Source organism: Vicugna pacos, chromosome 23, assembly GCF_048564905.1.
Source record: "Vicugna pacos chromosome 23, VicPac4, whole genome shotgun sequence".
Lineage (NCBI taxonomy): Eukaryota > Metazoa > Chordata > Mammalia > Artiodactyla > Camelidae > Vicugna > Vicugna pacos.
In genome coordinates, this window is record NC_133009.1 from 19,054,589 (window position 1) to 19,081,000 (window position 26,412).

Below are 26,412 nucleotides of genomic sequence, written 5' to 3' on the forward strand. Positions count from 1 at the left end.
ACTGTAACCACGACTACCAAGCTTTACTCTCTCCAGGAACAATAAATTAAGTCCTAATTACTTAAGGCCCAGTATAAACTGCAGTAATAAAATCTTTGTAGTTTCTATTCAGCAAAATAAAGTAAATAAAGTATAACAGTTTACTTTGAGAGAATTTACGGGGGGAAACTGGTAACAGGCATCCTAACAAAACTACTTTTGTGCTGCCCGAAAGGGGTCTTCCTATTCTCATGCTTTAACCCTTTGAAAAACCTGTACTATTACCCTTCTCCATCCCAGCTCTGGCAATACTTGTTTAAGTAACAGCTGTCCACTAGATGGTAAGTTCCTTGTGGGCAGAAGCCCTGCCTTTTTCAGCTTTTAACTCTAGGGCTAAGTGGTCCCCTGCAGATACTCATTATGTGATTGCTGAATGAAAGAACTATGTCTGGAATTGGTCCTATACATAATTATTCTTCTCCTTCTCTTAAAAGATATATCGATTTAAAATTAAGTCATTCTTTCATGCACGTCCTACACACTTATCTAAGGATCGAGAGTACGTAACAAGTTATAAATAACTCCCTGTAAATCCTGAGTCTGAAATATAGGCCTTAAGTGCTATGATGATGAAAACGCCACTAGTTTTGCATCCGTTCTCTCCAAAAGGGCATTTTATATATTAAAATATATAGTTAAATGCAATGTCAGGTTGTTTTTAAATTGTATTTTTACTGGAAAAAAATTCTTTATTTTATGATTCCATTGTTGAAAATAGAAATACATTATGTATATACCTCTTCTGGAGAAACACTGTATAATATTTGATTTTATGAAATGAATGTGACAAATACATATACACATACATATAAAACTCTAGCAAAATACATATTATTTTCAATAATGCACAAAACTTGAATCATCAAACAAGGCAATTCAAGCTCAAAATGTCTTTCCTAAAAATGACCTTTCCCAGCTCTCCATACTCTTTAAGAATTTCAACATTTCATAACCTTCAATTTTATAAGCCAGGAGAACTTAACTAAATAGGTATCAGCTCACTAGTACAAATAACAAAGTTACCAAGATGAATCACAAGAGATAGGCTTAAATATACTCATTACTTATCTACTTGCACTAACAAGACGTAAGAATCCTTTGAGTGATGAACTATTAAAAGACACTAGGAGAATATACAGATTTTTAAATTGTATAAGGAAGGTAGTAAGTCAATAGTTTACAGGTGAGTAGTCTGCCTAACAAGTCTGCTCACATGTTTCTCCTCTATCTTCAGCTAACATTTTAAAGCCAAACGAGGCTCTTTCTCAATCACTTCTCTCTAGGTTTCCCAAGGGCATCAGAGTGGTCCATGACCTCCTTCAGGAGTACTTCTCTAGTAATACAGTAACACCTCCAATCAACAAACTAATTCTACTACTTTTCAGAGCGATATTAAAATTGAGGATCTTTTAGAATAAATGCTATAATGGTTACACTCCCAAAACCTTACAACCCATAATGTAGCTCAACCCCAGTACTACTATTTCCACGTAAGGAAGACCTCAGAAATGACAGTGAAGGAGACAGACAGGCCTCAGGTCCCTCCCCTCCTACCCAGAAAAAGTTAGGTATCCTTATACTTCTTTCCCCACAGCATGGCCAGACCTGATTTTAAGACAAAAGGAAGGTGAAGGCCAGCCTTCTGGAGCACCCCAGCTCCTAAGGCAATGTGAGGCAGTAATTCAAAGACAACCCCTTTAGGGATGTTATTAAGTATGTGTGCTGCCAGAAAGGTGGAGGAATTACAGCCTAGAAGCGAGGTAGAGGTGGTGGTGGTGCTAACGCTAATACTAAAAGGAAGTTGGTGCAACAGCTATCTTAACCAAGGAAAGGAACAGGCAGGGTGAATTTCTGCACAAAAAAACACCAGGTGTTTGCATTTAATGTTTGATGTTACTATGATTACCTTATTTCTGCATGTTCAAGTGGTATTCAATTTTAGGTAAAAAAAACTTCCAATCAAGTGGGCCTACTAACTTGTTAGAACATACACAGCATCATCATATTGCCATGTATGTTCAGGAAGAAGAAACGTTTTTGCAACCTAAACAGACAGCAGTTAACTTCAAATATTACATTACAATTTGTTTTGAAAGTGGTTATTGCTCAACTATTTCGAATTTTCAAATTGCTAATAGTTATCTAAGAGCCTTTACAGAGGCCTACCCTGTAGGCTGCTTCAAAGCAAACGACAAATAGGAAAAAGGCTTACACTGAAAACCACGTGCCTCCCAGTAGAAAGTATATTACCATTCCATTTCCTGAAAGTTCACTCTAGATGTGAGTGTATAACAATGTAAGTATTTCTAGATATCAGATTTGACATCCATGTATTTACTTGCCTCACTCGTCAAAGAGCTGGGATTCCTTCCTCTGGGACCAACAGGTAAACATAATCTCCCCTCCGTTTTCTGAGTACGGAGTGAAAAACCGGAGCCATTAAACAGTCCAAAGCCCCGAGGTGGGTTCTCATGCCAACAAAGTGGACCAGAAGAGGTTAAGCTCTGCACACTCGGTGCCTGCAGGTGGGGGAGCGGTGAGTCTGGATCTCAGGGCGTTTCGGCCCACTCGGTCTCCCTGGGCGGGTGGGTGATGATGGGGAGGGTTCTGCGGCCGCGCAGGGTCTCCGCCCGGAGTCCAGAACAGGCCTCGAGCGGTAGCTCCTCAAACTCGGACCGTATCCCACCTCCACTCCGGCCCTAGACCTGGGGTTGGGCACTGGTCCCCAGACGGAAAAATGCAATTCCCCAGGCATCGCGCATCTCGATGACTTCATGTCAACCCGCATTTTCCTCCAGAGCTACCCGAGCCCTCAACCCAGGACCCCAGGTCACGGGTCTTCGACCTCCCGCCATTTCTCCACGTCGCCGTGGCTCAAAACAAGAGGAGAGACCCTCAAGGTGACACCTTATTTTGGACGGTGGATGCGAGTTCTGGGCCCGAGCTCGCGGGCCGGCTTCCCGTCAAAGCGCGGCCGCCTCACCTGGCAGCGGCACACGATGTCGGCGTCCTGCGCCAGCAGATCCACCACCTTCCCCTTGCCTTCGTCGCCCCACTGCGCGCCGAGCACCACCGTCACCCGGTTCCCTCCGGGCCGCGCCCTGGGGCGGCCGCAGTCGCCGTTGGGCAAGGAGGATGCCGCCGGGTTGGTCTCGGCGAACGCCATGGCTCCAGAGGCGCTAGGAGAGCCCGAAGGGGACGCGGGCGGCCGTGAGTGCGCGAACCAAACTGCTCTGCGTCCGCCAGCCACATGCGGAGGAAGAAGCAGCCAGATCCAGCCCGCCCCCGCCCCGCCCCGCCCCGCCCCGCCCGCCGGGTCGCCACCCTCCTGCCAGGCCCGCCCCGCGCTCCTGCTGCCCTCTCAGTCGGGATGCCAGGACCGCCCCGCGCACGCCGGCTTCTGCAGCACCGCCCCAGGAAAAGGCCACGCCCCTTCCGCGGCCGGGCGCCCCTCCAGTGCGAACCAGATGAGCGGAAAGGGGCGGGGGCGGGGCTTCGAGCGCGCTTCTGCCTCAACGCCCCGCCCATCCGCCCTTCCTCCAGCTTTTCAAACTGGAGAGGCGCGGAGGTGCGTGCCGGTGCGTCGGACTACAACTCCCGGCAGCGCTCTGGCTGAAGCGACGAATTCCGGTGATTTGGTGGCTGCTGTCTGCACGTTTGTCTCTGAAAGTGATCATCTTTAAATTATTTTTTAACTTGTTTTTGTTAGAGGATGAGATAATGTGTGCACATACAAAGGGTGGAATTTCAAAATACAAAAGGGGTGAAATTGGAACTTATTATAGTTTTAAAACTGGAAAGTAAAGGTTTGGAAGTGAGAACAGAAGGACAAGGATCAAACAGGGCAAACTCAAAAGGAAAGCCTTAAGCTTAATTCCTTTGATAACTGTAAGTTTAAAAAGCTAAAGCTCTAAACTTTCTTAGACACAATGAACAGTGCATATATGTAAATTTTTTAAATATGTGTAATATATATATGCATTTACATGCAATATATTGTATATGTGCAGTCAAATTATTTTACCTAATAAAAATGAAAAATAAAAAGCAAAACCTTAATGTAGAGGACACTGGGCCTGAAAATCTAGAGATCATGTAGAGTCCTAAACCTAATCGTTGATATCAGTAACAGGCTCAGAGAGGAGGAATGAATTACCGATATCATATAGTATACAGTAGTACACTTTTAATTCCCACAACCATATGAGGTAGGTAATACTATCTTATCCTTACTTTACAGGGTTTGAAAGTTAGTTAACTTCATCTAGTGAGGACTGAATTAGTACCTAGATGGTCTGAATCCAGAGCCCAGGTCCTTTTCTGTATATTCCACTCCTCTTAGTATTTCAGTTGTCGCTAGATTCCAAGGAAAATATGAAACTAGATAAACCTCATTTTAAATGGAGTTGGGGAGCCCCAAAGTGGGAGCTCTCATGCAGGTACCATCCCAGCAGACTGTGTAACAAGAAGGAAGGCAAGAATATTGCTTTTCTTCTGGCACAAGGAAGGACATTGTTTTTTACATAGAAACTTTATCACCTGCTTTTAAAAAAGGAAGGCAGATCCCTCCCTGCCCCAGCAACAATGCTCTAACCCCTGAAATCTTTTTGTCACTTTAACTAAATGAATAATTAAATATTATTTCATAATGATCTGTGATCCAATTTAATCGTGTCCAAAACTTTTGATATTTTTGACAAACTTCCCCAAAATCAAATTGTAAATGAAGTCTTTTTGACCTTAAACTAACTTTGGGATTTTTCTGGAGAGCCCCTGGAGCATCTCAAAGGGTCTACTTTATCTCCTTATAAAAAGGGAAATATTAAACTAATTAGGCTTATTTGGGAAATTATGTGGGAAGCACTGTCAAATAAAAATAACACTAAGCCTTCTTTATGTTGTATCTGTATAGATATATGTTATAAATGTTTCAGAAATTATATGACATTCCTAGAAATCTGATATGTCCTCATATATTATGATTCATAATTCTAGCTTTTACAATGTTGTGTGTCACAGAAATAACCAAATTCCCTTGTCAATTCCATTATAATGAATTCTTACTGGATCTTTAATAATGGACATTTAAGTCTTTTGTCATTCACAGTCATTGTTTTGATCTAATGTTTTGCAAAAATATTCCTACAAAAATGCTTCATCTTCAAGGAGATTCATGGAAAAGACCCTAACAAGTACTCTAGAATGCAGATTTCTGATAACTTTAAGATCATAACACTGAACTGGGTAAATAGTTCTAAAACTTTAATGGAAAATTTATTGATTCATAAAGCTGCTAACCCAAGATCAAGACCAACAAGAATTGTAGGGAACTAAATGAACAAATAAGGATGATTATAATTTTTATGATTTCTTATCTTTTTATTTCTACCTGATTCCCCCAGAATTTGAAAACTCTTAAGTATTCTTTTCCTGACAATGCAGTTAGTTATTTATGTGAATTCAATGAGAACATGTTCTGCTTATAACAGGATACAATTGGAAATATCAACTACATTACCAAGGCTTTGACTAGAATGTCATATTTGAGAGAGAGAGAGATACATAGACTCGGATATAAACAGACAATTCTAAAGAACCGCTTGGAAAAAATAAACCTAGTACCTTGCTTATAAGGTTCCAGCAAAGAAGTCTTAAAAAGAGCTTTATTTGTTCAATCACTATTCTTTCTATAATCAAGTTGAATTTAATACAAACAAATTAATTTTACTTTTTTTTTATTAAAAAGGGGGATAATTATGGAGAGATATTATTTTTGCACCTTTGTAGATATTAGATTCTTACCCTGTTAATTTTCTTCAGGGTTTTGTTATATACCTGTAAGCTGGACTGGATCCTAAACTCTCCTAGGAGTTTCCTCAACTATATGACTACAAAGCTCCAGACTAATGTTTCTGATTTTCTCCCACCCTTCTGATTTGAAATCAATAAGAACAAAGACTGCCCTTAAATTTCCTTGGAAGGAACTACACCAGGATCCTCCTCACTGCCCAAATGCAGCCAGACTTCAGAGGCTTGGGCCGTGGGTAGACATGTCATGGCTAAAGAGGACCTCACCCGGCATCCAGTCCTATAACAAGTGCTGAATCAAATTGACCAGGACCTGAAACAGACAATAGCTGAAGGAGACATCTTTCCCATAATGACTGGACCAGGCCTGTATATCTTTTCCTGCTGTTACGTCTTAACTTATCCTTTCCCTCTTCTTCTTGGAAAGACAATACTCGTTTCTGCATTTTCAACCTATTACACAACAATGGTGACTCTTTCATCCATTCCGTAAAAAATGTTTTCACTTTTCCCAAGTGCTACTGCTAATTTCACCTAGCATCCCCTTGACATCAGCTACAGGGTAAGATGTTGGAAGCCTCCCATTGTTCCACCCCACTAAGCCTCCTTAAGAGAGACCTTCAAGAGGCCTACCTCAGTCTGAGTTTGCCTCCATAAGGAGAGCCTTTCTTCTCTGGATCAGAATAAATTCCAGTGAATGCATGGTCAGAAATCTGTCTCTAACATTAGGAGAGCTTGCCAATTCATCATTTGACTTGTTAGCTAAGGCAGTTTTGCAATTTCTCATAGCCCTTGATTAGCTAGTTGCTGAACAAGAAGGCATTTTCTTCAATAGCAAATACCACCTTCTTGGTTAAATGCCTCTGGAGGAAGAAAACCCCAATTAGACGAGATCGAGGAACTAACCCATTGGTTACAACAAATTTCACCTGATGACCACTCATCTTTTGACCTACCTTCAGGTTTGGGCTTCTGGTCTAGAACCATCATACAAACATAACTTGTCATATTACTTTTAACTCTGCTTTGCATAGTCCATTTTAAATTTCTTGTTAAATCTTTGTTAAAACGACATACCCAATAGGGTGATACTAGCGTAGTGCAATGTTTATGATCTTTAGATGGAAAATGCTTGGGAGTTATCCCTCCCACCCTTCCCTGTTACTCCAGTGTGGCCTCAGTGGTTTCCAGTCTGCTCTTTCCCTATGACATGGGCATGGGAACCAGGAAAGCGCCTTCCTGGCACCAAGGGACAAAATGCAGAAAACCTGACTCTTGATCAGCAGTGCTTTTGAGGAAAGTTCATGATCAGAAAGGGAAACGTGAAAATGAAGGCAACCTCATCAGAAGTGGAGTCAGGAAGCCAGGAAGAAGGAACTGTCACGCGTGCCACTTATTGCAGCCTACAGAGCCAGCAGCAAGAAAAAAGATAGAATGTCACTTTTCTTCAGCTATAAGGGAGGACATTTTTCACAGAGCAACTTCATATCCTGCTTTTAAGAAAAAGGAAGGAAGATTCCCTCCTTGACCCAACAGCGATGCACTAACTACCACTTGCAGCCCATGAGAAACTGCTGCAACCTGACTGGCTCTTCTCCAATGGACTTTTGTTCAAAACAATCACCCCCCAGCTTCTTCTTAAAACCTAATAAAAGCAAACCCCTCTCCTTTGTTCTCCTTATTTGCCTATGATTCACCATAGCTTACCTGTTCTGAACTGCAATTTTCTGCTATTCCCAAATAAACCCGTTTTGCTGGTAAAATAGCTGGCTGTCTTAGTTTTGAGGTTGACAGGTGATGTAGAGAAAAGAAGGAAAAGTTAGAAATAAAAATCTAAACTTGGAAACAGTTTAGATAATAGAAATAAATCCAAATATCTTGAAAAAGGACTAATTTTAATTGGTGTGATGTAAAAAAAGCATGTTTACATCAAGTGAGGGGGGTTTGTGTGATTTCAACAAAATAATACTAAGGATGTCACTGCTTCAAATGCATTTATAATCCCTTGGTTAGAGTGGACTCCATTCAGTAGAGGGATGGAAAGATGTTTTCAACTGGCAGACTCTACCAGCAGGTGAGATAGCTGCCTAATTTGCTGGGCAAGGATGAGATGATGGTGTTGAGTTTGACTTTTTTGAGTTTATGGCCAAGTAGCCCCTTTTTAACCACTGATATGCCCACCTTCAGTAGAACACAACATTTGAGCTGTTTTGTTTGGAGCAGTGACAGGCAGTGAATAACCATGTCTCAGCTTTGTATATGCAAGGGTTTTTTTCAAAGTACTTACTTAAATATTCACCCACACACTCACTTCTTATCCTTTGACCAAAGACATCCACTTTAGAGCTGGCAGCCTCATAAAACCCAAGGGTTGAGACCAAAAAACACTTTCCAGAGTTCGAAGTTAACCTCTGCAACCTGGACTTAAACCACCTGAGCATTAAGTTTTAAAGTATTTCAGGATATTTTTGAATGATGTGGCTAGAGTCTTGTTGGGGAAAAAAGCAAGCAAACAAAAAACCAGCTGCAAGAATTCAGGGGGCAGTGGCAAGCGACACCGTAACTTTAGGTCGTCCTGCACTCTCTGAGCAGAAAGTCATTTATAGCTGCAGGTTTTCTAAGGCAGGAATTCGTCTCCAAGCCTAACCCGCATAAACTGGGTACAGTCACTTTTCCACTGGGAAGTGAGAATAGGAGATGACAGAAGCTTAGGTTCCTCTGAACTGTGCTGCACAAATAGTAAGAGTAGTCATCGGGGGGTGCCCAGTCACTTTATAAAAAACATCAATTAACCCTCCCAAACTAGGAAATGGACTGATTTGCTATGCTTAGGTATTTAGAACTCAAAACTTCATCTCAGACAGCCGGGTGAGCAGCGCGTCGGGGGCCCCGGCACGCTGGGAGCCCGGCGGGGAGGCAAGGCTGGAGGCTCGCGGGGACTCAGTCCCAGGAGGGGTCCCGGGCCCTGTGCAGCCTCCACCCGTCGGAGGAACCCCGGGGAGAGGCGCCGGGGAGGCCGGCAGTCCGGCAGCGGTGATGCTGCGCGGGGCGTCTGGGCTGTTCGCGGGGACCGTGGGCTGCGCAGAAAGGCCGGGCGGGCCGGCCTCGGAGCCCGGCTCTTCCCCGCGCCTTCCGGGCCACAGGCGTATGCGGGCCAGCAGGGTCCCCGGCGCTGCCGGCGGGGCGGGAGGCCGAGACCCGCGCGTTTCCCCGCCCGGGACCGTGACGCGGCGCCGCCTGCCCCGGAGGCCACAGCCGGCGCGACGGCCGCGCCCGGGACGGCGGGGAACCCCCCGCAGGTCCCTCCGGTTCGGAGCCTGGGCGGCCCGACGCGGGCCGGAGGTCAAAGGCGCACGACCTCTGGTCCGTACCTGAGCAGGGGTTCAGTGAGCTCCGGGACCCGGGGAGGGATGCCCTTTGCCCATCTGTCTCCTCTCTGGGTGCCCAAGGACGCGAAGTCCCTCAGCGGAGAACTCAGGGTGTGTACACAGGCCCGGGCGCCTCCCAGGAATCTCAGGATCCCCACCTCTGGCTGAACCTTGAAGAGGCTCTGAGACTGTCTTGAAAGATGGTTCCTAACTGAACTGCTGAACTGTGAAACGGTTGCCCATCTCCTCGAAGACCGCCCTCTGCATCTGGGACGGTCTAGACTGGGTTGGGTGAAGGAGCAGAGCCAGGAAATTCTCTCCATCATAGGAATTACCCCAGTGAGGACAGTTGACAGGTGGGGTAAGGCTTCTGCCTCCATTGTGACCCTTAAGCTTTTCTCATCTGGATTAACACGCATGTGCTGGGGGTCAGGACCGGTGTCCAGAATAGGGGCATATTGGGGGAGAGTATAGCTCAAGCGGTAGAATGCATGCTTAGCAAGCATGAGGTCCTGGGTTCAATCCCCAGTACTTCCTCCAAAAAAAAAAAAAAAAAAAAAAACACGAATAAACCTAATTTACCAGAAATTGAACAGAATAGGGGCACATTCCTCTCCCTGCCAAAAGGAAGCTTTCAAAGTGCTCGACCTCTAGATAGTCTCTGCTTCCATTTACCCACAGACCTGAACTTATCTGCCCTCTCAGGGTGTGGAGGACACCCAAACGTGGAGGACTCCTCCCAGGGTCCAGGGCTAGAAGCTCCAAAGGGCCCTGTCTTGGCATGCAGGGGGCTGAGCCTTCCTGAATCACCCCAGCCAGCAGACAGGGCACTAGGCAGTGAGGTTTGGCTACTTGGTATTGGATTTCTCTAGAAGATTTAGGCTTAGACCCCTTTGTTCTCAAACCCTGAGTAAATGAAGAGAAAATGAAGTGGGAGAAGGCATGGAAAGGAACCCAGTCTTTTGGGTCTCAGACCAGGTAATGCACTGCTAGGCTTCAGCCTCCAGGGAGGAAGGATAAAGGATGCTCTCAGGGAAGGCTTTTCAGGCCCTCCTCCCTCCTCACACCACACCACTGCTCCACTTCTCCCAACAGCATGAGTGTGTCTCTGTCCCCGTGCACCTGGCTGGGGAGCAAATGGGCAGTGCCTGCTGGGAACCCTACATGACCCTAGCATGACATCCAGCCCTATGGCACCAGTGAGCAGGCCCTGGGGAGCCGCAATGACTCCTTCAACACTTTTAGTAAGAGAGGGGCTGGCAAGCACATGCTCAAGGCTGTCTTTGTGGACCTGGACCCTTCTGTCGTAGGTGACTGGGCACCTGGGGGGGGGGATCCCTGTCCCCAGCCCCTATTTTTTGCCATCCAAAGTCAGCTGGGACCTCTGCTTAGGGGAAAAGCTCTTGGAATGCAGGCAACTGCCTGACGAGAACAACACTGAAATCTGTTGCTTTTGTCTAGACTTAGTCTTCAGGGGTTCCTGGGACTTCCTGTGCTGAGGGGGCGATTAATCAGACAGCTCTGCCCAGAAACTGCTAGATATTTGAGTCAGGGGTCAGCCCTGGAACTGCAGAAAAGCCTGGGTGTAAAAGCAGAAACTTTAAACTCCCTTTCCTTAGCCTCAGGTTCTTGGGGATAACATTGCCTGCGGAACTGGGTGAATGTTCTCAGCCTTAACTGAAACGGGTTCCCTGATAGAATGTGGACCTGGGTGAACTTGGCTGTGTTGGCTCCCAGGGGTTCCTGTGCTTCCTCCTTTCTGCATCTGGGTTTCCTCACTTTCCTGTTCCTGAAAATGTCACCCCTCCCCTGTCTTTCTAAAGACATTGGTGTAGATGTTAAACTGTGGACTGGGTTTTTTGCTTTAGTCTGTGTTCTTATCCCAATCAAAAGTCAAGTGAGAGTCCCCTAAACACCCTCTGATTCTTCACTAAAGAGAATGAAGTGCCTATGATGCCAGGGAAGGGACTGGTAAAGGGACCCCCTAACCTTCCCCGTCACAGCCCAGGTAGGACTGGGCTTTCGAAGTGGGCTTGGAAGTGCTGTGTACCCCTCTGTTCAGTCCTACCTGGGGGAGCTCAGCCGCAAAGGTCCTAGTGCCTGTGTCCCCGTGGGAGAGGAGACCTTTCTTCCCCCCAGGATGGGGAAAGAACTGGCAGGTACAGGCAGCTCTTCCACCGGGAGCAGCTGATATCTTGGGGGGGAGATGCTGCCAGCAACTCTGCCCAAGGTCACCACACTGTGGGGAAGGACAGCCTCGATCTGGTGCTGGAGCGGATCCAAAAACTAGTGAGCAGACCTGGTGCCTTGGCGCCTGCAGGAGATCAGTGCATCCTTAGGAAGAAACGGGGAACCCCAGGCCTGCGGCTGGTGCTGATGGTTCCTCTGGCCTGTGCATCCACCTGGCTTCCTCTGGAGGGAGCTGTGCATCCTGGGTGTGGATCTGGGGTTAGAAGTCTGATGAACCTGCTCCATGGACTGGTCTGTGGCCTCAGGCTTTCTGCTCTGTTGTCCTCGCTTTGCCAGGCCTGACTGTCCGATCCAGGCGTTCTTTGAACTTTGATCCGTCAAGGGCCCCAGCAGGTGGGCGGAAGCTGCCTCAGCAGCTCGGCTTGTTGTTCTTAGACCCCTGCCGCTTCACACACACAGCACCGCCCTCCTGGGTCCTCTGTGCCCCAGGACTCCAAGCCCCTTGGAGATATTTCCTTCTCACCTTTTATAGAGGTGAAGCATGAGAGAACTTTCTGGAGTGATGGAAATTTCTATATCTTGACTAGTTTGGAGGTTCTATACGTTATACATTTGTCAAATTATTCATTGTACGTTCAATAACATCTGTATACTTAAGTATAAGTTATGCTTCAAAGTTTTGGGTTTTTTAAGTACACACGTGAATAAGGCTGTAGTTAGGTCACAATACCTTTCCAGACAGAAAAGGGTTCTGCCAGTAGAAGAGGGCTGGGGGAGCTGATATGCCATCTGCATTGTGAGCAGTTTCTCTCCCACCCCAGACAGACCAGTGTACCAGGCCTGAGGGTTTCCTGATCTTCCAGAGCTTTTAGTGGGCCACTGGCTTAGGCTTCACCCCCTGCTGGTAGAGTGGCTTTCTCTTGACTATGGCAAGAGATCCAAGTTGGAGTTTGCTATCTACCCAGCCTCCCAAGTATCAAAAGCAGTTGTGGAAACTTACAGCTCCATCCTGACCACTCACACCACCCTGGAGCACACAGACTGTGCCTTCATGGAGGACAACGAGGCCATCCGTGATATGACACCACGCCTGGACATCGAGTGCCCTACCTACACCAACCTCAACTGGCTCATCAGCCAGATTGTCCTCTGCATTTTGCTGCGCCCTGCGTTTTGCTAGTGCCCTCAATGTGGACAGGCCTCGCAGCGCTCCAGACCAATCTGATGTCCTGCCCCTGAATCCCCTTCCCCCTAGTGACCTGCTCACACATTGTCTCAGCTGAGAAGGCCTGTCACGAGCAGCTCTCCATGTCAGAGACCACCAGCTCCTGCTTCAAACGCGCCAGTCAGATGGTCGAGTGTGACCCTCACCGTGGCAAATACATGGCCTGCCGCCTGCTCTGCCATGGAGATGTGGTGCCCGAGGATGTGACGGTGCCACTGCCACTCTCAAGACCAGGCGCACCATCTGGTTTGCAGGCTGGTGTCCCACGTGGTTTCAAGCCAAGTTGGGGAGGAAAGGAGGGATCGGCGTGTGTCCTGCATACCTGCTGAGAGGGGAGATTCCTGCAAAGCTGCAGGCATGAAAACATGCACCAGGGATGGGGAGAATCAGGCAAATAGCAGCTTTCGAGGCTGTCTTTAGCATAAAAGAGCTCACCTTGTCTAGAACCCAGGCCTGTGGCCTGTACTCCAGGGTCATTTCTACTTGAAAGTTTGCCTTTACAAAAGGTAAAGTGTGTTTCATGTCTCTTAGCCTGGAAAATAGGCATTCCCTAGGCCTCCCAGTCAGACTGGGGCAGGGCTGTCTTTGTTCACAGGAGCCAGGGACACGCCCACTTAATAAGGCCCCTGCTCAGAACGGAGTGTTTTGGGAAGCACAGAAAGGCCTGCCGTTCAGATAAAGGGCAAAACAAGGACCAGGAGGTCTATGTCGCCGAAGGTCTTCTGTCTCTTCGTTTTGAGTAATTCGTTTGTGCCCCACCCTTTTATCAGTTCACATGCCCAGAGGGTACCAGACACATGACCTAGTTTAAAGTTTTATGGGTTTTGTTCCAGGGTGAGACTAGAAAGATAAAGGTAGCAGTTGTGACATTTAGAAAATACACAGCTTTCCTGCCCTATTACACTGCTGTGTATGTGACCACAATGGAGAGGAGGTAGGGACTTCTGGTCATAAAGATAGTAGAATCTTGCTAGTATTAAAGAGTTATCCTGCGGCTCAGAACAAAGGAGCAGGAAATGTGAGAGGCTGACTCTGTTTCTCGGCTCTGCATTTTAGGAAAGCTTAGCTACTCAAAGGAAGAACAGGTTGCCTTCAGGAGTTACTGGTAAACTTTCTACCCTTGGAGGCATTAAGAGGAAGTTGACCTTTAAAAAAAAATTTGAATATGAAATGTACTTATACAGTCTGAATAGAGCAGTGTTTAAACTAGGTTAAGTTTAGATTCAGTTGGAGATCTTCACAAGGTTCTATATTTTGTTTAAACTGTTGATTTCTAAACTACAGGAAAGTGGGGAGACTTACAGGTAACACTCACATACCCATTACCTAGATCCAACATCTAATTCTATGTTTCCTTTATTTTTGCCTTGCTTACCCATTTAAACTCCTTTATAAGTATCATATAGCAAACATCTGTTTTTTGTGCCTCACAGAATTAATAATACTTCTCCAAAATAAAAATACCACGTCAATATTCAAACTTTCCCAGTAGCCACAAATTGTTTTTAGTCAGTTTTCAAAGTCAGGATATAATCAAGAACCAGGCATTGTATTTATTTGTCTCTTACATATTTTAATATAAAGCAGTTGACCCTTTTTTTTTTTATTGTGACTTGGAAGAGACTAGGCTCCTTGTCTTGAATGTCCCACATTCCGAAATTGTTTCCCTGTGATGGTGAACTTGTTCTTCATAGACTGGCAAATATTGAACGCCAGGTGACTGGCCCTTCCCCAGTCATGGGACTCCTTGTACAGGCTCCCTCCAGGGAACACAGAACCAGGCATTCACACTACTTGCTGTTTCTTCACAGCCCCCCACTGTGAGGGGACCTGGCCAAAGTACAGGGGGTGATGCTCAGCGTTACTGAGGTCTGGTTCCGCCTCGCCTCAGCCACAAGTTGGACTTGATATATGCCAAAGAGGCACTTGTGAGGGCATGGAGGAAGAGGAGTACTCTGAGGCCTGGGAGGTCCCAGCGCCCTAGAGAAGGATTATGAAAAAGCGGGCAAGGAGTCAACGGATGGAGAGGATGAGAGTAAAGAATACTGGGGGGGGGAGGTCTTGGCCCCTGCAAAGCCTGGTCTCTCTCCCCAGTTTTGTATGTCTCATTCAACTGTTTCCCTAATGCCCTGCAAATACAATTAGTTTTGCAAGGGGTGTGGAACTATATGACGTGGAACTCTGCTCAGGAAATGGGTCTTCTCCAACTTTCCCAAATTCTTTGTCCTCCTTCTAAGTTGATGGGCAGGGTGGCCTCTGCCCCCTAGTGATTACAGCCAGAGGATGTCCAGTGGAGGATTGGCCCTTCTGTCCTATGTGGGCAGACCACCCTGACAGATATTTGGGGCTCAGGACCTGGGCGCTGGCACTTTGACTTCATGCGGTGGTTCCTATGTACCCCCTTATCTCCAGCCACCTTAAGGAAAGGTAAGCCTTCTAGAGGTTCTGGTGAAAGCTGCTGAAAGTGTATCTGCCTCAGCATTCCGGGACAGAAAGTCTGTCTCAATTCCAGCACTTTACGCATTCTCCCTCCTCATGGCCAACAGAGGGCAGTAGAGGTGAAATCCACATGGACTCACAGGCCAGTTGGCTGCAGCCTTCTTCCAATTTAGGGCTTTACCCTGATGCCTGATAAAGGCACAGGGTTGGAGAACCAGGACTCTAAAAGATGGGGCTTTTTTAGCTTGGGGCTTGGACCAGAGGCAATGTAGGAGTCTCCAAGCATCCCAGTCTGAAACTTAATGATGGGGTTCCTCACATTGTTCTCATTCCAAGAAACTGGTGGGGAGCTGTGTAAAGAGTAAGTAGAACAAGGGTGATAGCATGACTGGGAAAGTTCAGATTCTGTATTCTTTATGTTCTCTTCCACTGCAGCTTTTCTGACCCTCCATGAGAAAGAAGCCCGCTCTGGCTGATGGCAGCATCTCTCCCCCTGGAGCACTGGCTGGTTGACATCTTCATCTTTCAGGACGTGGGCTTCACCGAGGACATGGACAATATTAGGTTGCTGGTCTGTGCAGACTGTGGAGTCAGACCAATTGGCTACATTGTCTGGATGACAAGACCAGGTTCTCTGTGGCCATGGAATGGGTTTCCCATGAGAAGCAAGGAGAGGGGAATCAGCTCCACACCCCACTATAAAAGCTGCTCCCCTCAAGAACTGGCATTTAGCCTGGTATAACTGTTCTGCTGCTGCCTTCCCTGTAGTAACAGAAACTATGAGTATCAGCCTGCTCAGCTGACATGCAGAGGGAGAATCCTGCTCCTCCAAAGCCTCAACAGCATGCCTCTTGTTTAGGCCACTTTGCATCACAGCATTTCCTAATTCCCCTTTCCTGCTGGTTTTAGGACACTGGGACACTGCCACAGAACTGTTCTTCACCCTGGTATTCTGCCTGGGCTCTCTTTCACCCAGAGGCTCCCTTGTTCCTTGCTCTAGAACAGCAGTACTCAGCCTTTCAGCCACAGTGACGTATGACTCATGCTCATGTGCTGGTAGTTGAAACGCCCCCTCCTTTTTCTCTCTCATTCAAGAAAGCATGTGAGTGTGTGAGAATGCCTTTTTTGTATGGCTAACTTTACCTACAGTAATTAATTCTTTTTAAAAGCAAAGCATTCACAAACTTCAGTATTTAATAGCTAATCAGAAACACATTGCCTAGGACACACCCCCCAAGACCACGTCCAATAGTCTCTACTCCAGGTTGACAGTAATTTTTATTGTGAAGATGAACATAGTGGCCCCTCTTTCCTTCAAGTCTCGATGTAGTTTCTCTTTAGATAAATGCCTTCCTGCTGTAGCCTGTAAGCTGAGAATCAGATTTTCACCCCCAAGGAAAACTCAGCCCTGGTTGTTTTCCTAGGATAGCTCAGGATTAGAGTGGAGGGTGTGGGATACAGGAGGAGTAGGCCTTTGCCATGTTATACATGAGTTTATAGGTTTGTCTTATCGGGACAAGTAACTCTTCATTTGCTCTTAGGAAAGACTTCTTTACTGGATAGTGTTATCATTTACTGGACATGGTCCTCTCTGAGTTTTGGTTCAGCTGGAGTCTCTATTCCAACCCAGAACACAAACTTTCCATCCAAATACCTCTACTTCCAGCTGTGGAGTTGCTCTGTTTGATGATGGCACCAGTTTGATCTTCAGTACCATCTTCAGTTGTTCTATCGTTTCTCCTCTGAATGACTCACCATCTTAGAGGGAATCTGTATAACCAGGTTTCAGGTATCCTCTGATCATCCCTACCTCTAAGATTCAGGGGACCTAGAACTGAAATGAGGACTAAGTAGAGACCTTGCCTTCTTCAGTCCTTTCCTTGGCATCTATTTGCAGGTTGCTTCCTTCTTCCTTCTCCCCAGAACTTACTCTAAGGGCTCCCCAATTAAAGTATGAGCCTTTTGCAACCAACCTACTCCCCTAGAAAAACGGCTTCCTTCCCCAGTCATAGCCTCAGTGTGTTCTAGGAGAAAATGAGAGAACTGTTTCCCAGAAAATCAAATGTCCATGATTATGGCATTTGCAGAAAGAAACAAAAACAAAAACAAAAAACTCTGAGAATTATCCACCCAGGTCAGAAGGAGCAGAACCAAGAAGATGCCTCTAGGGGCATTGGTCCCTCATATTACAAGCCAAAACCTAGGGAAGGCTTTTTTTTTTTTTTTTTTTTTAATTAGGCTTTGGCCTTTACCTCCTTCTCCTTCATCTTTTTTTTTTGTTGTTGTTGTTGTTGTTGCAAAAGATTTTAAAAGACTTATTTAAAAAGAAGGGAAAAGTACACCCCCAAGAACGGAAGGCAGTCTGATCCAAGGGGGGAAAAGCTATTTCTTTCTTTAAACACAGACATAGTATATATTCATTGCAAGTAAACACAAAAATAGGTATAAAAATGTTTTTAATCACTCATATTTCCACCACCAGAATGGTAATGTGGTGTATATCCTTCTCAATATTTTTCTATATGTAATATAAATGTGTATGGTTTTTAAAAAGAAATATGAGGCCATACTTTATTCTTTTATAACTTGTTTTTTCCATTTAACAAAATACCAACTTCCCATGTCGGTTGACATCCATCTATGTACACCATTGTTTTTTGTATTCCATTGTATTTCTGTACTGTCATTTAAATAAGCCACTATTAGATGGTCTCCAGTTTCTTATAAACAATGTGATATGAATGCAACCTTATAGCTATATCTGTTTACACATTCTTGGCTACATCATTAAAAGCGGAATCACAGGGTATACTCATTCCAAGGCTTTGCTGTATTGACATAAATTCCTCAAAAACAGCTGTGCTGATTTATTCTCCTCCAGCCAGCGTAAAAGAGCAGCCATTTCTCAGAACCCTTCCTAACACTGTGTATTTATTATCATTAAAAGAATATTTTGCCACTTTGATAGAAAAAAATCTCATTTTTAATTTGTATCTATTGTATCTCTAATGAAAATTTTATCTACTTAGTCATTTGTAATTTTTTTTTGAGACTTGCCAAACATTATTGCCCCAGTAGCCAAAAACATCGAGTTGTTATTCTGGCTCTTCAGTTTTATCTGAAAGAAAGGCATGTAAGCAGTGGAAATTAGATTCTGTATGTCCCTGGGAAGAATACATAATTGGAAAACGCAGAAAACAGATGAAACCTGAACCTTAGGATTTATCTTGAGGTCTGTCAACTAATTAATTAGTCACTTAGTTCTGCTATAAAATGAGAATGTCATCTCTTCATTCCCCTCACATATAATAGGATCTCAATAAAGATGTGAGTCAGTTACCTGCTGTCTGCTATAGGTAGATAGAGGTAACCCATGTTTGCTGCTTTCAGTGTAGAAACCCGCAGGGGAGAGCAGTTGATTTTTCCAAGGCCTCATTGTTTCTACAAAATTCTTTTCTAACACAGAGTCAAAGATGGACAATGGTGTCCTGCCATTTTATATACAGTTACCATGCCAAGTATGAATGAGGCTACTCAAGTAATTCAAAGTATAACAAATGAGAATCTGCTCTTGGTAACAGTGGATAGGTAATTTGGACTGACCATCCCACTAAGGGCACTAGAAAGGCTAGAAAAAATATTTTAGAAATCTGAAGATACCAGAGAGCTAACATGAGTGTGAAGAATTACTGGACCAGAACCACTGAGAAGACGGAGGCTGTGGCAGGCGGGCTTGATGTTAACAGCCACTGCACCAGCACTTGTCAGACTTGGAGGAGGCAGTTCAGAGGATGATGGGTGATTTTGATGGCCTTCCAGAAGTAGAGGGCGGAGCCTGTCAAAGGATAGTAGACCTGGTGAATATCCCTCACTTTGGTTTGTGGCTGTCAGTTCTTTGCACCCCAGCAATGGGGTGAGCCAGAAGTAGGAAAGAGAAAGGCCCTTGCAGGGGATTGCAGCTCAGTTTCCAATTCTCCCAGTCCTTGAAATTGGATTATGGTGATCCTAAAGGGGAAGTGTCCCTAAACCCTTGGCCCGAACAAAAACTCTCTCTAGAGGGAAATATCATCATCCTAAACTTCAGGTTGTTTCTACAAACAGTTTCACTATTACAAGTATTATGAATACACTAAAACTATCACAGTGTCCTGAATACACTAAAACAAGCAAGCAAACCAATGCAGAACAAGAAGAAAACCAGTAAAACAAGACGATGGAAACAGGTCCATAGAGGATGGAGACACTGGAGCTTTCAGATATAGGCTATAAAATGACTCCTTACTCTGTTCAAGGAGATATACAAGTTTGGGGAATTTCAGCAGCTACCTGGACATATGAATAAACAAGTGAATTCTACAATGTTTTTAAAAATCCAAAAACCAAAATTAAGAGTTCAGTGGAAATGTTTTTTTTGGGGGTGGGGGGGAGGAATAACTAGGTTTATATATTTATGAATGGAAGTACTGGGGATTGAACCTGGGACCTTGTACATACTAAGCAGGCACTCTACCACTGAGCTATAGTCTCCCCACAGTGGAAGGTTTTAACAGAAGATTAGGCACAGCTGAAGAGAGAACTAGGCAGGAAACTGGTAACTGGGAATAACTCAAAACAGATCTGCAAGACTGCAATAATACAAAACCTTATATAGCACTGCTGAGACAAATTAAAAGAAAATGAATTTATGGGGCCAGAAAACCATAAGTCCACAGGCTAAATCCACTCAAGCCCAGCATCTGATTTATTGAGATTTAGGAGTCTGCAAGCTAAGAATGATTTCACCTTTTTAAATGGTTATGTAAGTTTCTACATACAATCCTCAATTTTGCCTCTAAGAGGCAAAGCCTAAAATATTTATTAACTGGTCCTTTAGGAAAAAAGCTTGCCAACTCCTGACTAATACTGTAAAGACGTCAACTTTTCCTCAAACTGATATATAAATTTAATAAAGCCTCAATAAAAAAGAGGACAGGTTTTTTTTTGTTTGACTCTGAAAGTTACAGGAAAATGTAGAGGACTAAGAATAGCCAAGGCAGCCATGGAGGAAAACAAGATGGAACAATTTCTCTATTAGATAGATACCATGGTTTGTCACAAGGATAGACAAAGAACAAAATGGAACAAAATAGCTCAGAAACAGATCCATGTATATGAATACTTGATTTATGACAAAAGTGGGATTAATGATTTGGAGGGAGCAAGAAGAGGGCTTATACAATGCCGTTGATTTCTACTTTCAAAAAAAAATCCGAGTAGTGATTATGTGATAAATTATTAAGCATTGTATACATCTTTTGTGCATGTTTCTGAATATATGTTTTTACAATAAAAAGGCTTTTGGAAGAATGTAACCAATGGTCCTACTCAAAACTCACTCCTAAATATCAGTTCTCAGACCCTTCATAATTGGGTTACATTTCTTTTGTATTACCTCCTAAACCTATATACATTTAAAAATTAAACCCTTGATTCTGCCTGCTCACCTCTAACGAAGGTAAGTTCCATAAATGTAGGGACCAAGAATATCCTGTTTACTGTTATACTTCTGGTGCCTGGCCCAATGCCTGCCACATTTAATAATTTGATAAATAGTTAAGGGAATTTAAACTTCGTTGAATGCTACTGCCATTTTAATGGGACTAATTTAAAGTATTCATGCAAAAGTTTTAAATGGAGCTAGGGATTAGAGTGAATTATATTTCTGATGCAGGAATAGTGGGTTAGAGATTAGGTGCTGCACTTTTTTCCAATGCCTTTTGACAAAGACAAGGAAAACAGCTATGGTACAGGATCATGCACAGCATACATCATTGTGGCCATGACCAGGGTTAAGTCTTCAGAAAGTAAGGAAATAAAGGAGTCTAACTTTGGTGCCAATTTTTCAGTTGTGATCAAGGATTCCTGAAATGTGCCTAAATGTCAAAATTTAGGGTTAAGTGTCAGAAGTGTCTACCAAATTCATTTAAGTCTATTGTAACTTGGGATGCATTTTGCCTCATATAGAAACAATTTTACTCACAAGTAGTTTGTAGCCTATGACATAAACTATGTGTACACAAAGCATAGTATTATAACAAATGATTTTAATTTGGTACACTAGGAACATGTTCTCTGTTACAATTAGAGCAGGTTTCCTCCAAAATCCAGACCTGGTGGCCCCAGAGCCTATTTCTGATTCGGGGCCAGGATGAACTGTGACCCCAGGGAACTAGTGAGCAGATGGAATGTGGGCTGGGGACACTTACCTATGGAGGTGAGGGGAGGGTGATCAACCCCCACAGGCTTGTACATTATCTCTTCCCCTCCACTTTGTCCTGAATGAGCTGTGGCATGAGATGTGAAATAGGGTTTGGATGGATAGGGGAGTTTCATCTCAGGAAGCATTTGTCCCAGTCAAAGGGGAGGTAAATATCAAGATAAGACAATATGACTTTCAATAGAAAGTGAGCTCATGTAGGCACCCAACTTGGGCAACTACTGTAAGGTGACTATCAGTTGTAAGTAACTCAGTCATTTGAAAGCAGGTACCACCTGTACAGCCTTGGCACTGGCTCAAGAATGAATAGCTGAGGCACGGCCCTGGTGTTTCCCTGTTTACCTTGATTCTTTACTACCCCAGGAACAGGGTATTTTTTTCTCACAAAATCTCTCCATCTAATTTTGCAACCCCCCACCACAACACACACACACACACACACACACACAAAGTTACAGGACAATATCACTGATGAACATAGATGCAAAAATCCTCAACAAAATATTAGCAAACCAAATTCAACAATATATTACAAGGATGATACACAACGATCAAGTGAGTTTTATCCCAAGGGTGCAAGGATGATTCAATATTCATAAATCAATCAATGTGGCACACCACTTTAACAAAGTGAAAAATAAAAATCCTATTTTAAAGCATAAAAACATCTCCACAGATACAAAAAAAGCTTTTAATAAAATTCAACATCCACTTATGATACAAACTTTCAACAAAATGGAGAAAGAGGGAACATACCTCAACATAATAAAGGCCATATAGGACAAGCCCACAACTAACATCATACATACTCAACAGAACAGGACAAGGATGCCCACTCATCACTTTTATTCAAGATAGAATTGGAAGTCCTAGCCACAGCAATTGGATAAGAAAAAGAAATAAAGGAATCCAAATTGGAAAAGAAAACATAAACCTGTCACTGTTTGCAGACGACAAGATACTATATGGAAAATTCTAAAGATGCCACCAAAAACAAACAAACAGAACAAAAAACTATTATAACTAATAAATGAATTCAATAAGTTGCAGGATACAAAATTAGTACACTGAAATCTGTTGCATTTTCTATACACTAACAATGAACTATCAGAAAAAGAAATTAATAAACTAATTCTATTTACAATTGCATCAAAAACAACAAATCATCTAGGAGTAAATCTAAGCAAAAAGGTAAAAACCTGCACTTGGAAAACTGTAAGACTTTGTAGAAGATGACACAAACAAATGGAAAGATTTACCTTGCTCATGGATTGAAAGAATTAATGTTGTTATAATGACCATACTATTATTCAAGGTAATCTACAGATTCAATGCAAGCCCTATCAAAATACCAATGACATTTTTCACAGACCTGGAACAAATAATTCTAAAATTTGTTTGGAAACACAAAAGATCTTGAATAACCCCCTCCACCCCCCAAAAAAACCCCAAAAAACCTTGAGAAGAATCACTCCCTGACTTCATACTACACTACAAAGCTACAATAATCAAAACAATATGGTACTGGCACAAAAACAGAACACAGATCAATGGAACAGAATATCGATCCCAGAAATAAACTCACACTTACATGGTTAGTTACCCTACGATAAAGGAGCAAAGAATATACAATGGGGGAAAAACAGCCTCTTCAATAAATGGTGTAGGGAAAACTGGACAGCTACATGCAAAAGAATCAAACTGGACTACTTTCTCATACCATCCTCAAAAATAAGCCCAAAATGGATTAAAGACTTAAATGTAAGACCTGAAACCATAAAATTCCTTGAAGAAAACATAGGTAATATACTCTTTGACATCAATCTTAGCAATATTTTATAGGACAGTTCTCCTCAGGCAAGGGCAGCAAAAGCTAAAAATAAACAAACGGGAGTACTTCAAACTGAAAAGCTTTTGCACAGTGCAGGAACTAGCAACAAAGTGAAAAGGTAGGTTACTGAATAGGAGAAGATATTTGTAAATCATACATCCAATAAGGGGTTAATCTCCAAAATATCCCAAGAACTCATAAAACTCAACATCAAACAAGACAAACAACCTGATTGAAAAATGGGCAGAGGACCTGAATATCCATTTTCCAAAAAGGACATACTGATGGCCAAGAGGCACATGAAAAGATGCTCAACTTCACCAATCATCAGGAAAATGCAAATCAAAACCACAACGAGATAGCACCGCTCATTTGTCAGAATGGCCATCATTCACACACACACACTGTGGTTGCCATTTCAATACCACTTAATTGCTATGTAGTCGGGGAAAGACTACATGTAGGGAGAGGATGCAGGCTTACCAGATTCCTCAGATTGCTTGAAAATGAGAGTTAACTATGAGCCTTTCTCTCTGAACTTCAGAATATTTAAAATTCCTGAAGAGCTATGAGGTGTCTGCAATGACGCTGGGGTTGAGGTCGGTGGGGCATGTGAAAACAAAGGAAACCTCATTTTAATGGAGTCAGGAAGCCCTGAAGGGGGACCCACATGCCTGCATAACCAGCAGCAAGAATGAAGATAAGAATGTCACTTTTCTTCAGGTATAAGGGAGGGCATTTTTCACAGTGCAATTTTATCTCCTGCTTTTAAGAAAGAAAGAAAAAAAAAAGATTCCTTTCTGATCCAGCAGCAATGTACTAACTACCGCTTGCAGCCAATGAGAAACTGCCACAACCTCAGGCTCTGGCTCTGCTCCAATGAACTTTTGTTCAAAAACAGTCATCCCCAGTTTCCTCCTAAAGCCTAATAAAAGCAAGCCCCTCTTCTTTGTTCTCCCGACTTGCCTATGACTCACTATAGCTTGCCTGTCCCAAACTGCAATTTTCTACTATTCCCAAATAAACTTATTTTGCTGGTAAAATAACTGGCTTACTTTTAAGATTGACAACACCTACTGCTCATCAAATGCTCTTTAACTGCAGCACAAACTACCTAAGACATCTAGTTCTGATATGAAGCTGCTATGGCAAAAATTGGGAATAGAATTACATCAAATGTAGCGTCTCCCAAATCACAGATATACAATCGCATTCTCTTAACAGTCCCTAGGGTGCATTTTACTATTTTTATTCAATGACTCAAGTCAGTAACACAGAACAAAAACGATCATGCAGGGCAGTGATAACATAAAGAGGAATAAAGATACACTTGTAGTCCTCAAGGATTCAGATTATTTGGTCTATCGACAAGTAAACAGATAAATTATAACGCTACATGATAACTCTGGTGTTTATGTTGGCTTTACTGCAAGATTACAAATCCCTTTGCAAACCAGAATGCTGTCCTTTTTCTTTCTACTCAAGTACTGGGCATAAAACAGGTGCTCCATAGCGCATGTTACCACTCATTTCTGTTCAACTTCAAAAGCAATTACGGAGCGCCAGCTCCCTACACGGTTACTGCCAGATACGTAACAGCTACTGCAGTGATTATATACTGCCACAAGGAAGACGTAGACTAAAAGATACACTAACTTAAAAGTTTCACCTTCATCCAGTCAACTCGGGCTCTCCTAACTGGTTTTGCTACTTCATTCCAGAAAGGATAGTTCTGCTTTTCCCTAAGACCTGGTTTAGGCTTCCGCCTACTACAGTTAACTTTCTGCAGCCTGGGGAGCCCGCCCCGAGGCGCGCACCTGCACGCAGGCGCACACGCCTCGCCTCGTGGTGAGCGGCCGATCCCGCCCCACGGCGCGCACTTGCACGCATGCGCGCACACCCTCGCCTCGCGGGGAGCCGCGGACCCCACCCTGCGGTGCGGGCCCGGGAGCATCTCCAGGCAACGGCGTCCGCGGGAGCGCGCGAGGGCTGGCCGGCGCGGCCCGACCGTTGGGCGGCGACGAAGCGGCGCCATGGCAGCCCAAGGAGTGGCGGTGCTGCTGTCTTGGCTGAGCTGTTGCGGCTCGGCCCTCTGGAGGTAGAGCCAGGCGCGGGGGGGTGGGGTCGCCCCTCGGGCGGGCAGGCGGGGCTCCGACCAGGCGTCCTTGCAGACCACAGCCTCCTTCCCACCGTCCCCCCAACACCAGCGCTGGCTCCCCGCCGCCACTTCCGACAGTTCTCGGTGAATGAGGGCACGCTGTTAGGACTGGGCTGTGTCCTCCAGTTCCCCCAGGGGGGTCTCGGTACCTTCACGTCTCGGTCCTCTGGGCAGCGGGTCCCCCAGAATCCTGAAGCTCTTTCCCTCCCACTGCACCCTTTTGCCAGAGAGAGCAGCACAGGAGAACCAAAAAGTCGCCACCAGAAATGGGGGGCAGGGGCGCTTCGCTAGGGTAACTAGGTAGTTGATGGTTTATCTTAGGTAGTTGTGGTTGATGTGTGAAGACAGTGCTTGATAAAATGTACACTACAAACTTAAGGACATGTAATTCCTGCATAAAGTGAGTTGATTTGGGGGAAGAAAAACTTAAAAGTTCTGAGATCTCGCTGCAAGTTTTCTTTTTGGTCAGTATTTCTTCGGTAACTGGTGGTTTAGAAAGTGTATCGGGATATTTTAGAAAGTTTTCAATATAGATTAAAATACAGATAATTGACCAGAAAAATAACATTTTGCGAATATCCCGTTTAATGGAGGCTTTGCTATATTAATATTTATTACCTTCTAACATTAAAATGTAAAGGTACCAGCAGTAAATCAAACCATTACAGAGGTTTCAGAAGGAAGGGATCCACGCCACCTCAAAGGACAGACGGAGGGGTCAAATAAGAGTAAGAGTAACCTTTGGAAAGAGTCGTTGAATAATGAGAAAGAGTAGAAATGTAGCATTCTAGCACAACTTTGTAAACCTTCATTTTCTTCTTTATAAAATGAAGATGATAAAACCTATCATGGTGTTGTGGTGAAGCTTGAATACAGTGACAGCTTTCATGCTGGCAAACAACTGTCAATAAATTATGGTGGCTGATATTACGGATAGCCTGTGAACTCAGGAATTTTATAAAGTTTGTTATGTTGTGGCACTAGGGATCACCAAGCTTTACTGTAAAGGACCAGATAATAAATATTTCAGGCTTTTCAGGCAATGCAGTCTATGTTTTAGCTACTCAGTTCTGCCATTGTAGAGGACAGCATACACCA

At 44.1% G+C, this 26,412-nt stretch overlaps 2 protein-coding genes and 1 pseudogene across 4 annotated transcripts in view; 2 read left to right on the top strand and 1 right to left on the bottom strand.

Moving 5' to 3' along the window:
• The window catches only part of ADSS2 (adenylosuccinate synthase 2), a 30,085-nt gene extending 26,760 nt beyond the window's left edge, over positions 1-3,325 (bottom strand). The window contains exon 1 of the mRNA XM_006198809.2: positions 3,023-3,325. Within this exon, the coding sequence (XP_006198871.2) occupies positions 3,023-3,205 (183 nt within the window). The 5' untranslated portion in view covers positions 3,206-3,325. The remainder of the gene's footprint in view (positions 1-3,022) is intronic.
• LOC102541923 (uncharacterized) lies at positions 3,204-15,811 on the top strand (annotated as a pseudogene).
• A 9,251-nt stretch (positions 15,812-25,062) lies between these two features.
• The window catches only part of CATSPERE (catsper channel auxiliary subunit epsilon), a 96,367-nt gene continuing 95,017 nt past the window's right edge, over positions 25,063-26,412 (top strand). For 2 of the 3 annotated variants that reach the window (XM_072948612.1, XM_015234795.3), the window contains exon 1: positions 25,063-25,254. In XM_072948612.1, coding sequence (XP_072804713.1) covers positions 25,190-25,254 — 65 coding nt within the window. In that variant the 5' untranslated portion in view covers positions 25,063-25,189. The remainder of the gene's footprint in view (positions 25,255-26,412) is intronic. The other variant, XM_072948613.1, reaches the window with a different exon arrangement.